Source organism: Anomaloglossus baeobatrachus, chromosome 2 (assembly GCF_048569485.1).
Source record: "Anomaloglossus baeobatrachus isolate aAnoBae1 chromosome 2, aAnoBae1.hap1, whole genome shotgun sequence".
Taxonomy (NCBI): Eukaryota; Metazoa; Chordata; class Amphibia; order Anura; family Aromobatidae; genus Anomaloglossus; species Anomaloglossus baeobatrachus.
The window spans coordinates 743,194,343-743,208,056 of NC_134354.1; the positions used below are offsets into that span (position 1 = coordinate 743,194,343).

Sequence of the window (13,714 nt, forward strand, 5' to 3'; positions counted from 1 at the left end):
CTATGGTTTATGTCAGATGAGTAAGGCCTTGTGCGCACTAGGCGTTTTTGCCGCGTTTTTAGCGGCGTTTTTTACCGCGTTTTTGTGCTGAAAACGCAGTGACATTGCTTCCCCAGCAATATCAATGGGTTTTCATAAGTGCTGTCCGCACACAGCGTTTTTTTTTAGCTGCGTTTTTGTGGTGACCACAAAAACGCAGCATGTCAATTATTTCTGTGTTTTTCACTGCGTTTTTCACCCATTGAATTCAATGAGATGTTAAAAACGCAATGAAAAATGCATATAGCCGCGTTTCTATGACTAAAAACGCAGCTATACACGCAAGGGGTGGGCAGTACAGTGACGTGTACAGGAAGAGGATTCCTTCTGTTGGTAAACACAGAAGCATGAATCCTCCCGGTACCGTCACCGCTGCGTCCACCTCCCGTCCTGTGCATGTCAGCTCCGTGCGGCGCCATGTCTGGGCGGGAGGTGGAGTCAGTGGCGAAAATCAAAGTGAACAGTAGAAAAAAAAAAAATGTCATATATACTCACCTGTCCGCAGGGTCCCGGTGCCATGCCCGCTCCCATCTCCTCCCGGTCCCGCCGCTCTGGCTGTGTGCAGTCTCCCCGGGGCAGGACCTTGCTTGCAGGACCTGGCGGTGGATCACCTGATGCAGTCACCTGACGCATCAGCTGATCGTAGTATCGCCGGCTTTTTCGCGCCCGGCCGGCTATCAGCTGATCCTGCTGTCAGGGGACTTGATCAGCTGATTACCGGCAGCTGCTGCAGCGATCGGACGGGATCAGACTCCTGTCCAATCGATCGCTCCAGGAGCTGCCGGTAATCAGCACAGCACATAAGTGAGTATTATTTTTTTTTTTTTTTTTTCTACTGATGCATCAGCTGATTGTATAACCGGCTTTTATACAATCAGCTGATGTGTGATGGGATTCAGGCACTTGATTCTGACACATCATCTGATCGCTTTGCCTTCCAGCAAACCGATCAGATGATATTGGATCCTGATTGGACGGCGCGGGACCCTGACCCAGGATTACTGCGGAGGGGGGTTTATTTCAATAAAGATGGAGTCACTAATTGTGTTGTGTTTTATTTCTAATAAAAATATTTTTCTGTGTGTTGTGGTTTTTTTTATCTGTACTAGAAATTCATGGTGGCCATGTCTAATATTGGCGTGACACCATGAATTTCGGGCTTAGGGCTAGCTGATAATGTCATGCCTTCATAGAAATGCATATAATTATTTTATTATGCCAAGTAATAAGATTACATTTAGTAATTGACATTGATACTGTCCACTTGTCCAGTGATATCCAACAGCGCCATCTGTTGACAATGTTGTCTTACTGCAGTTAGTTTAATGTTTCACTGGTTACTGTGCAATGAAAATTGTCCTACCAAGGCTTATGTAGTTACCCATCAGACCTTGCATAGGCTCTGCCCCTTCTTCTTCAGCAGCCATTTCAGTTACATGAACACACACATTCTGCATGCTGAATATCTCTCCAGATCTCTGCTCCTTATGTTTGCCTCTACATAGCACAGTCGGTGAGTTATGATCCCCTGGTTAGGGCTCATCAAAATTATAATGTAGTTGGTCTGTTCTGCAAGTATTATCCTGTCATTAGCTAATATGTATTCGCCATGTAGTGCATTTACCCTGCATGTCCTGTATCAAATGGAATGCTATGTAACTCAGATATGTTGTATGTTGTACTTAGTATTTTCATTTATTTCTTGTAGTTTTACACTGATCTCATTAATAAAAGTTGTAAAGGACCCCCAGCGTCCGAGTCAATGCATTGATGGGAAAGAGTTAAGCTGTCTGTCAACTCGTCTTCCAACGCACAGATTGAGGGTGCCAGAACAGTAAAACGACTGCTATTAACGGGGTTGAAGCATAGACGCCGACTTCTATCAGAGAGCAGTCAAGCCGCATACAGACACCATGTCAGATAGAGGATCTGAAGTTTATGTAACACGCTCCCATGTAAGCTCGTCAGCTTCAAGGAAGTCTGTGAGCAGCGCTGCAATTGCCACCGCCAGGGCGAAGGCGGAAGCCGCCAAAGTGAGAGCTGCCTTTGCTGAACAAGAGTTGAAATTAAAGACAGAAAAAGCACGTCTAGAAGCCGACCTTGCAAAACTTGCTGTAGACACAGAAGCAGCAGCAGCAGAAGCTGAAGTACAGGCTTTAGAAGAAGCAGCACGCAGCGACAGTAAAAGTTTCAGGTTAAGGCTCGGACCCGAACTCAGTCATCGGGATATCTCACAACGCACTTCAGACTACGTGCTAAAGCATACCGCATCAGACGACCGTCTACATTCAGCTCCAAGAGAGAGACTTAATCCTGCCATTCAGCCATCAACCTTCATTCAACAAACATCCCATGTTAAGCATGAAGGTAATTCCGTCCACCTAACACCATCAGTGTCACCTGCACCCAAGTTTGTAGATTCCTATTACACAGCGAACCGTCCCAAAATGGAGGACCCCGATGGTGACTATCATGGCGACAACGTATTTGATGGCAACAATAACTCACTGGGACCTCATCATAGCAACATGTATCAGGACCACCCTCTCAGAAATCAAGAGCTACCAGATTTCCTCAAGTTCTTCGCACGCCGTGAGTTACTCACCAAAGGTCTTTTAAAGTTTAACGACCATCCTGAAAGTTACAGAGCGTGGAGAGCTTCCTTCAGAAACGCCACGGCCGGCCTGGACATCTCTGCCAATGAAGAGATCGATCTCTTGGTCAAGTGGCTAGGAAACGAATCAGCAGAACATGCAAAACGCATCAGGGATATCAGCATCAACCACCCGAGCAAAGGTTTGTGCCTGTTATGGGAGAGACTTGATGAGTGCTATGGCTCTTCAGAGAGGATAGAAGAATCCCTCTTCAAAAGGTTGGAGGACTTTCCCAAGATCTCTAATAAGAGCTTTCACATGCTAAGAGAATTGAGCGACCTCTTGGTAGAACTCCAAGTTGCCAAGTTTGAAGGAGACCTGCCAGGCCTCGCGTCCCTAGATGCAGCCAGAGGTATTAAACCCATAGTGAATAAGTTGCCTTACAGTCTGCAAGAGAAATGGTTGAACCGGGGTTCAGATTACAAACAACGTCACAACGTGCCGTTTCCTCCATTCCATGTCTTCGTAGATTTTGTGCGCCAGCAAGCCAAGATCAGGAATGATCCCAGCTTTGACCTTTCCACCGCAGATCCCATCAACCCACGAACAGGTAAGCCTGCTCCAGTACGCAACCCTCGAGGCTCACCTATCACTGTACACAAAACTAATGTGTCTGCTACAGATTCATCACGCAAGACCCACAGTACAACAGAACCTGAAGGGTCACTAACAATTGACCCAGACAAAGAGTGCCCCCTACACAAAAGGCCTCACCCACTGCAACAGTGCAGGAGTTTCAGAGGAAAATCTCTTAAAGACCGTAGAATCTTCCTCAGAGAAAACAACATATGTTACAGATGTTGTGCATCCACATCTCACTTAGCTAGAGACTGCAATGCCAGTATCACTTGTTCGGAGTGTAACAGTCAAGAGCACAGCACAGCTCTACACCCAGAACCAGCCCCACAGAATTCCACGCACATCGACCGACTTACAGAGCACGGCGGGGAGGAGACAGACAGTACACCTCCTGAAGTGTCACCCCAGTGCACTCAAGTTTGTGGAGAAGGTCTCACTAACAAATCCTGCTCAAAGATCTGTCTGGTTACAGTTTACCCTATGGGCTACAGAGAAAAAGCGGTTAAACTCTATGCTATACTCGACGACCAGAGTAATAGATCACTCGCCAGCTCAGCTTTCTTTGACATCTTTGGAATCAAGGGACTTAGCTGCTCCTACTCACTGAAAACATGTACAGGAGTGAGTGAAGAATCTGGCAGGAGGGCAACAGGTTATCAAATCGAATCCCTAGATGGGAAGACATCCTTACCCCTTCCTACATTAATCGAGTGCAATGCCATCCCGAACAATAGAGAGGAAATACCCACTCCAGAAGCAGCACTACACCATCCCCATTTGAGAAACATAGCGCATCTCATTCCTGCACTTAATTCCCAAGCCAAGTTGGTCCTTTTGCTGGGGAGAGACATCATCAGAGTTCACAAGGTGAGGAAACAGATAAACGGTCCTCATAACTCGCCCTACGCTCAGAAGCTAGATCTAGGATGGGTAGTTATAGGGGACGTCTGCCTCGGGAATGCTCACAAGCCGAACAACGTCCAATCTCTCTACACGAACACATTGGAGAGTGGCCGTCCATCCTTTTTCCTACCCTGCCCCAACAAATTCCTAGTGAAGGAGAATCTCACCAATTCAGCACACTTAAATGGTGGGAAAGACAGATACGCCATGGATGAATTGTGCGACGGAGACAAAGATCATCTAGGGTGCGCTGTCTTTCAAAAGACCAAAGAAGATTATAAACTAGCCCATTCCATTGAAGATGAGACCTTCCTGGAGATAATGGATCAAGGATTTCACAAGGATGAAAACGACAGCTGGGTGGCTCCACTACCATTCAAGCCACAAAGACCCCGTCTTCCTAACAACAAAGAGATGGCACTAAAGCGCCTTACCTACTTAAAGCCAAGTTTCTCAAAGAAGCCAGAAATGGAGGTACATTTCTTTGCTTTCATGGACAAAATATTCAAAATACCAACCGACCAAAATCCTGCAGACCATGCGACCAGAGCGGTATCGGCACCACGCCTCAAAGACACTAACTGGCTAGTCAGACCTGCATTTCTGTATCAACCAGTACCCACTGCTCACGAGACACATACACATGAACTCTTCGAACCAGAATCAGATGTAGAGCTACGGCCTCAAGTTTCCACACTTAGCACAACGATCACCAACAGGCACCTTGATTCTCGCCGCTTCCTCAGATTCTCTACCTGTAGATCGGCCTACAGAGCCTTGACTTGCCTGATCCATGTCATTAGATCCTTTAAAAACAGACAGTCGAGACCAGCTCCATGCAAAGGCTGGCATCGTTGTCATAAAGCTTACACAGTAGAAGAGCTCACGCAAGCCAAACACGCAATCATCTGTTGTGTACAGCATGAAGCTTATACCCAGACTCTAGAGTCCCTCCGGAACCACAGAAGTGTCCCAAAAGATAGTCCCCTTAAAAAACTGGACCCGTTTGTGGATACTCAAGGACTGCTGAGAGTCGGGGGACGAATTTCAAATGCAAAGCTTGAAAATGACGAGAGTACTCCAATCATTGTTCCTCATGGCCATGTTGCTTTCCTGCTGGTTGAGCATTATCACGCACAGGTTAGACATCAAGGGCGCTTGATAACTGAAGGAGCCCTACGGGAAGCGGGTTTCTGGATAACAGGAGCTAAGCGACTTGTGAGTAGAGTCATCTTCAAATGTATCATCTGCAGGAAACTCCGTGGTTCTTGTCAATCCCAAAAAATGGCAGACCTACCAGCAGACCGTTTGAGTACCGAACCTCCTTTTACTAACGTGGGCCTCGATGTGTTTGGTCCCTGGTCAGTTGTCACACGTCAGACTAGGGGAGGACATGCAAACAGCAAGCGCTGGGCCGTCTTGTTCACATGTTTGAGTATTAGAGCCGTACACATAGAAGTCATTGAGACAATGGACATATCCAGCTTCATAAATGCCTTCAGACGATTCATTTCTCTCAGAGGACATGTAAAGCATATACGCTCTGACAGAGGATCTAACTTTGTAGGAGCATGTGGTGAACTAAAGATTCCCTCAAATCTGGACATTAACCAAGTAGAAAGACGTCTTTCAGAACTAGGTTGTACGTGGACCTTTAACCCACCGCACTCATCTCATATGGGAGGTGTGTGGGAGCGCATGATCGGCATCGCTCGCAGAATCCTCGATTCCATCTTTCTGCAACTTGGTCCTTCGAAGCTCACTCATGAGACTCTAACAACCTTCATGGCCGAGGTAGTAGCTATAATGAACGCCAGACCACTGGTTCCCATATCCAATGACCCTGATGACCTATCTCTGCTCACCCCTTCAACTCTCCTCACCCAGAAGTTTAATGTGAGTATGCCGACTTCTGGAGAGTTTACTACAAAAGACTTGTACAAATCTCAATGGAAAAGAGTTCAAATGTTAGCAGACCTTTTCTGGACTAAGTGGAGAAAACAATATCTCTCTACATTACAGACAAGAGACAAATGGCAAGATAGTAGACCCAACATGAAACCTGGGAATGTCGTCCTAGTGAAGAACACTCAGTCTAAAAGGAACGAGTGGCCTCTAGGATTGGTAACCAAAGTCTTCCCAAGTCAAGACGGACAGGTCAGGAAAGTGGAAATCAAGATTCCCAAGCAAAGTGGAAAGCTGTTTCTTAGACCTGTATCTGAACTTATTCTATTGCTCTAGTTTAAGTTTGTGGCATTCCCCCGGATGCCAGACGGGGAGTGTCATGCCTTCATAGAAATGCATATAATTATTTTATTATGCCAAGTAATAAGATTACATTTAGTAATTGACATTGATACTGTCCACTTGTCCAGTGATATCCAACAGCGCCATCTGTTGACAATGTTGTCTTACTGCAGTTAGTTTAATGTTTCACTGGTTACTGTGCAATGAAAATTGTCCTACCAAGGCTTATGTAGTTACCCATCAGACCTTGCATAGGCTCTGCCCCTTCTTCTTCAGCAGCCATTTCAGTTACATGAACACACACATTCTGCATGCTGAATATCTCTCCAGATCTCTGCTCCTTATGTTTGCCTCTACATAGCACAGTCGGTGAGTTATGATCCCCTGGTTAGGGCTCATCAAAATTATAATGTAGTTGGTCTGTTCTGCAAGTATTATCCTGTCATTAGCTAATATGTATTCGCCATGTAGTGCATTTACCCTGCATGTCCTGTATCAAATGGAATGCTATGTAACTCAGATATGTTGTATGTTGTACTTAGTATTTTCATTTATTTCTTGTAGTTTTACACTGATCTCATTAATAAAAGTTGTAAAGGACCCCCAGCGTCCGAGTCAATGCATTGATGGGAAAGAGTTAAGCTGTCTGTCAACTCGTCTTCCAACGCACAGATTGAGGGTGCCAGAACAGATAATATACAGCTAGCCCTAACTCCATTATTACCCGGCTAGCCACCCGGCTTCAGGGCAGCTGGAAGAGTTGGATACAGCGCCAGAAGATGGCGCTTCTATGAAAGCGCCATTTTCTGGGGTGGCTGCGGACTGCAATTCACAGTGGGGGTGCCCAGAAAGCATGGGCACCCTGCACTGTGGATTCCAATCCCCAGCTGCCTAGTTGTACCCGGCTGGACTCAGAAATTAGGCGAAGCCCACGTCATTTTTTTTTTTTAATTATTTCATGAAATAATTAAAAAAAAGGGCTTCTCTATATTTTTGGTTCCCAGCCGGGTGCAAATAGGCAGCTGGGGGTTGGGGGCAGCCCGTACCTGCCTGCTGTACCCGGCTAGCATACAAAAATATGGCGAATCCCATGTCATTTTTTTTTTCTTTTTGGGCAAAAAACTGCATACAGTCCTGGATGGAGGATGCTGAGACTTGTAGTTCTGCAGCTGCTGTCTGCTCTCCTGCATACACTAGTGAATGGAGGATGCTGAGACTTGTAGTTCTGCAGCTGCTGTCTGCTCTCCTCCATACACTAGTGAATGGAGGATGCTGAGACTTGTAGTTCTGCAGCTGCTGTCTGCTCTCCTGCATACACTAGTGAATGGAGGATGCTGAGACTTGTAGTTCTGCAGCTGCTGTCTGCTCTCCTGCATACACTAGTGAATGGAGGATGCTGAGACTTGTAGTTCTGCAGCTGCTGTCGGCTCTCCTGCATACACTAGTTCTGCAGCTGTCTGCTCTCCTGCATACAATGAACATTTTGAAGAAGGAAATGACATCAGACCTTTTTTTTTTTTTTTTTCATCAACAATCTTTAATGGCATTGTGCACTGATTAAAAACGCAGTGAGCAAAAACGCAGCAAAAAACGCACCAAATCGCGGCAAAAACGCAGGCGTTTTTGCCGCGTTTTTAGCCGCGGGTGAGTTTTTTAGACAAAAACGCACATAAAAACGCAACGTGAAAAAAACGCCTAGTGCGCACATACCCTTAGGGGGCATTTCAGACGGTAGACTTGTGAATCCTCACATCGCACTCACTGTGCACTATGAGGAATTTCTGGTGTCAGAGCATGTGGCTGCAAGCATGCGATATACATAAGCCAGAATCAGATTAGGGTATGTGCGCACTAGGCGTTTTTTTCACGCTGCGTTTTTATGTGCGTTTTTGTCTAAAAAACGCACCCGCGGCTAAAAAACGCGGCAAAAACACATGCGTTTTTGCCGCGATTTGGTGCGTTTTTTGCTGCGTTTTTGCTCACTGCGTTTTTAATCAGTGCACAATGCCATTAAAGATTGTTGATGAAAAAAAAAAAAGGTCTGATGTCATTTCCTTCTTCAAAATGTTCATTGTATGCAGGAGAGCAGACAGCTGCAGAACTAGTGTATGCAGGAGAGCAGACAGCAGCTGCAGAACTACAAGTCTCAGCATCCTCCATTCACTAGTGTATGCAGGAGAGCAGACAGCAGCTGCAGAACTACAAGTCTCAGCATCCTCCATTCACTAGTGTATGCAGGAGAGCAGACAGCAGCTGCAGAACTACAAGTCTCAGCATCCTCCATCCAGGACTGTATGCAGTTTTTTGCCCAAAAAGAAAAAAAAAATGACGTGGGCTTCGCCATATTTTTGTATGCTAGCCGGGTACAGCAGGCAGGTACGGGCTGCCCCCAACCCCCAGCTGCCTATTTGTACCCGGCTGGGAACCAAAAATATAGAGAAGCCCTTTTTTTTTAATTATTTCATGAAATAATTAAAAAAAAAAATGACGTGGGCTTCGCCTAATTTTTGAGTCCAGCCGGGTACAACTAGGCAGCTGGGGATTGGAATCCACAGTGCAGGGTGCCCATGCTTTCTGGGCACCCCCACTGCGAATTGCAGTCCGCAGCCACCCCAGAAAATGGCGCTTTCATAGAAGCGCCATCTTCTGGCGCTGTATCCAACTCTTCCAGCTGCCCTGAAGCCGGGTGGCTAGCTAGGTAATAATGGAGTTAGGGCTAGCTGTATATTATCAGCTAGCCCTAAGCCCGAAATTCATGGTGTCACGCCAATATTAGACATGGCCACCATGAATTTCTAGTAATGATAAAAAAAAAACACAACACAGAGAAAAATATTTTTATTAGAAATAAAACACAACACAATTAGTGACTCCATCTTTATTGAAATAAACCCCCCTCCGCAGTAATCCTGGGTCAGGGTCCCGCGCCGTCCAATCAGGATCCAATATCATCTGATCGGTTTGCTGGAAGGCAAAGCGATCAGATGATGTGTCAGGATCAAGTGCCTGAATCACATCACACATCAGCTGATTGTATAAAAGCCGGTTATACAATCAGCTGATGCATCAGTGCAAAAAAAAAAAAAATAATAATACTCACTTATGTGCTGTGGTGATTACCGGCAGCTCCTGGAGCGATCGATTGGACAGGAGTCTGATCCTATACGATCGCTGCCGGAGCTGCCGGTAATCAGCTGATGAAGTCCCCTGACGGCAGGATCAGCTGATAGCCGGCCGCGAAAAATCCGGCGACACCGCGATCAGCTGATGCGTCAGGTGACTGCATCAGGTGATCCACCGCCAGGTCCTGCAAGCAAGGTCCTGCCCCGGGGAGACTGCACACCGCCAGAGCGGCGGGACCGGGAGGAGATGGGAGCGGGCATGGCATCGGGACCCTGCAGACAGGTGAGTATATGACATTTTTTTTTTTCTACTGTTCACTTTGGTTTTCGCCGCTGCCTCCACCTCCTGCCTGTACATGGCGCCGCACGGAGCTGACATGCACAGGACAGGAGGTGGACGCGGCGGTGACGGTACCGGGAGGATTCCTGCTTCTGTGTTTACCAACAGAAGGAATCCTCTTCCTGTACACGTCACTGTAGTGCCCACCCCTTGCGTTTATAGCTGCGTTTTTAGTCATAGAAACGCGGCTATATGCGTTTTTCATTGCGTTTTTAACATCTCATTGAATTCAATGAGTGAAAAACGCAGTGGAAAACGCAGAAATAATTGACATGCTGCGTTTTTGTGGTCACCACAAAAACGCAGCTAAAAAAAAAACGCTGTGTGAGGACAGCACTTCTGAAAACCCATTGACATTGCTGGGGAAGCAATGTCACTTGCGTTTTCAGCACAAAAACGCGGTAAAAAACGCCGCTAAAAACGCGGCAAAAACGCCTAGTGCGCACAAGGCCTTAGAGAGGACAGGCCTTATTCATTACACCTGCATTGAGTGAGGCCGCTTCCCTCTATTCGGATTCTAGCCGAGAGTATCTATACTACATACTCGCAGTCATGTGACCGCCGTTACCGACTCTGACACCAGAAATTCTTCACGGTGCACAGTGTTTGCGATGTGAGGATTCACAAGTCTGCAGTCTGACATGGCCCTGGTAATATGGAATAGTTGCAAGTAAAAATGGGCACATATAAAGGAAGAAAGGGGTTGGGAGGCCCTAATTAAATACAGGGGTATCACAGCAAAAGGTCCCACCTGCCTGCACTGTTCTTTTTTCTTTCTTTTGAATTACTGCTAAAGGAAATCTAAGAAAAAATTTGTGTAGATTATGGGGTCATGCCTTCTGACTGTGCACCCCTCACCCATTAGCCACAAGAGATTTTATTCTGTGGTAGCAGGTTCCTACTTGCACATACACATAGAGGTGTGTTGTGAACACATTTTCCAGTTTGGGGCTCCCTATTGTGGTCAGTGCTGGCGGTGCAGTTGACTTGTTTAATGGGAGCCAGACACCTGTGGAGGACGGCAATCAGGCCATTCAGATTGGGCCTATATAACTGAGTAGTTTTTTCCGTTCCTTGCCGGCGCTCAATGTATCTCCTGTCTGCCACGGATATTCTGAAACCAGCCCATATCTCAATAAGAACTCCTCTCACATAAGTTGGTCTTTGTACCTCTGCTTATTGTTTCCACTTTCTTGCCGTTTTTTTCTGTTTTGATACTAATGATTGATTCCTGATTTTGCCTGTGTGGAGTTCTTGGTGGAGTTGGATCATTCCCTGCTGGGAGTTTCTGTATACCTAGCTTCATGTTCTGCTATGTATTGTGTTTTGTCATGCTTGGTATTAAATTCAGTCCCTCATCTATATTAGTGTTTTTTGGATCCCAGTAACACCAGAGTACTGATTTAGTGGGGGAGAGCCTGTGTGGGCTCAGGGCTTTTCCATATCAGGCGTGCTGAGATTTATTAGGGTTTTTACGGCTGCAGACAGTGCTCTTTCCTATCCTTTCCCATACAGATAGTTTGGGCCTCATCTTTGCTGAATCTGTTTTCTAGCTATGTATTGTGTTTTCCTATATCACCGTAGTCTTTACATGTGGGGGGCTATCTATATCTTTGGGGATTGCTCCGAGGCAGATTAGCTTTTCTTATATTTCTTTGTGTAAGAATATTTAGTTCTACTGCTGTGTCGTGGCGACTAGGTCATTGTAGGCACGTCCCACGGCTACTTCTAGTTGTGTGTCAGTATTAGGTCTGCAGTCCGTTAAGGTTCCAGCCACTCTGGTTACTTTTTGGGTTTCCGCATTTTTGTCCTTTTTCTGATCCTCCTTGGTCAATGAATCATAACAGAGGTGATTAAACTCAGAGAGAGGCTTCAGTTCAGAGTAGGTATCCAGTATAAGAGATTCCTTGACGTGGCTACTGGGCAGATATAGAAATGGCCATTTTTGTATGCTAAATATCTCATTTTATTCTTAGATTTCCTTTAGCAGTAATGCATGTCTATATTCTTACATTCATGGTTTGCATGCTTTAGCATTACAGAATGCAACTGTCTTTTTTTCTCATTGGATACACGCTTGGTCACTCCAGCACTTTTACCCTCAGCTTGTTTCACAAGGCAGTGGTCATCTTAGAGGTGTGTTTAGAGTCATTATCATGTTGGAATATGAAGGTAGGGGATCATGCTCTTCTTCAGTATGTCAGAATACATGTTGCCATTCTTGGTTCCCTCAATTATCTGTAGCCCCCCACAACTGGCATCACTCATGAAGCCCCAAACCATGACACTCCCACCACCATGCCTAACTGTAGGCAGCACACACTTGTCTTTGTGCTCCTCACCTTGTTGCTGCCACAGACGCTTGACACCATCTGAAGCAAATAAGTTTATCTTTGTCTCATCAGACCACAGGACATGGTTCCCTCTCACCCCTGTAACCTCTGCAGCAATGCTGGCAGCACTCATATGTCTATTTTGAAAAGACAACCTCTGGATATGGCGCTGAGCATGTGCACTCAACTTCTTTGGTCGTCCATGGCGAGGCTTGTTCTGAGTGGAACCTGTCTTGTTATATCACTGTATGTCCTTGGCCACCATGCTGCAGCTCAGTTTCAGGGTGTTGGCAAACTTCTTATAGCCTTGTCCATCTTTATGTAGAGCAACCATTCTTTTATCAGCTCCTCAGAAATAATTTTGCCATGAGGACCCATGTTGAACTTCCAGTGACCAGTATGAGAGAGTGTGTGAGTGATAACCCTAAATGTAACACACCTGCTCTCCATTCACACCTAAGACCTTGTCACACTAGTGAGTCACATGACACCGAGTTGGGAAAATGGCTAATTGGGCCCTATTTACCCATTTTCACATAGGAGTGTACTCACTTTTATTGCCAGTGTTTAACACATTAATGGCTCATGTTGCTATTTAGTGAGCACCAAATTTACATTGTAATACAAGCTGTACACTGACTACTGTACATTATCTCAAAGTGTCCTATCTTCTGTTTTGTTCCATGAAAAGATATAATAAAATATTTACAAAAATGTGAGGGGTGTACTGATTTTTGTGATATATTGTAAATATGGTCAAATATGCAGAGAATGAAGAAGCAGCAATCTAAAGGATTTTATTGCTCAGACAAGGAAGATGGGGAAAGGGCACCTACGCATTGTCTGATCCAAGCTTACAGCTATCACAGGATGGCGGAATGGAAGTTTGGAGAAGGATGCCAGGCACAATTATAATGTCTTCTCCTCTCCTCTATCCTAAACAGAGAATAAGCTGTTCACTGTTTCCCATTTATAAGGAAAAATTGCGCTTGACCTTAATGACCCATGTCTGTGAGCTAGAATGAAGAGACAGTTACCCTGTGACTCAGACTGCTGCTGTAATATCTGATCAGAATCTTCTTTAACACAGCGGCTTAAGGCCCATTTACACGCAACGACATCGCTAACGAGATGTCGTTGGGGTCACGGAATTCGTGACGCACATCCGGCCTTGTTAGCGACGTTGTTGCGTGTAACACCCACGAGCGAGTGTTAATGATCAAAAATACTCACCTAATCGTTGATCATTGACACGTCGTTCATTTTCATAATATCGTTGGTTGTTGTGGACTCAGGTTGTTGGTCGTTTCTGAGGCAGCACACATCGCTATGCGTGACACTCCAGGAACGACGAACAACACCGTACCTGCGTTCTCCGGCAACGAGGTGGGCGTGTCTTTCCTTCGGCTGCTCTCCACCCTTCCGCTTCTATTGGATGGCTGCCGTGTGACGTCGCTGTGAGGCCGCACGAACCGCTCCCTTAGAAAAGAGGCAGTT

General features: G+C 45.8%; 1 protein-coding gene across 1 annotated transcript; it reads left to right on the forward strand.

Moving 5' to 3' along the window:
- Window positions 1-1,304: 1,304 nt before the first annotated feature.
- On the forward strand, window positions 1,305-6,882 carry LOC142292227 (uncharacterized). Its single transcript, XM_075337428.1, has 2 exons — window positions 1,305-1,552; window positions 1,748-6,882. Exon 2 carries the CDS (start codon window positions 1,953-1,955, stop codon window positions 6,414-6,416), a length of 4,464 nt encoding a protein of 1,487 aa, XP_075193543.1. The 5' UTR covers window positions 1,305-1,552; window positions 1,748-1,952; the 3' UTR covers window positions 6,417-6,882.
- Window positions 6,883-13,714: the final 6,832 nt, after the last annotated feature.

What these genes read in the sequence shown, in the direction of transcription:
- LOC142292227 (XM_075337428.1), top strand. Translation starts at nt 1,953, where the DNA reads ATGTCAGATAGAGGATCTGAAGTTTATGTAACACGCTCCCATGTAAGC.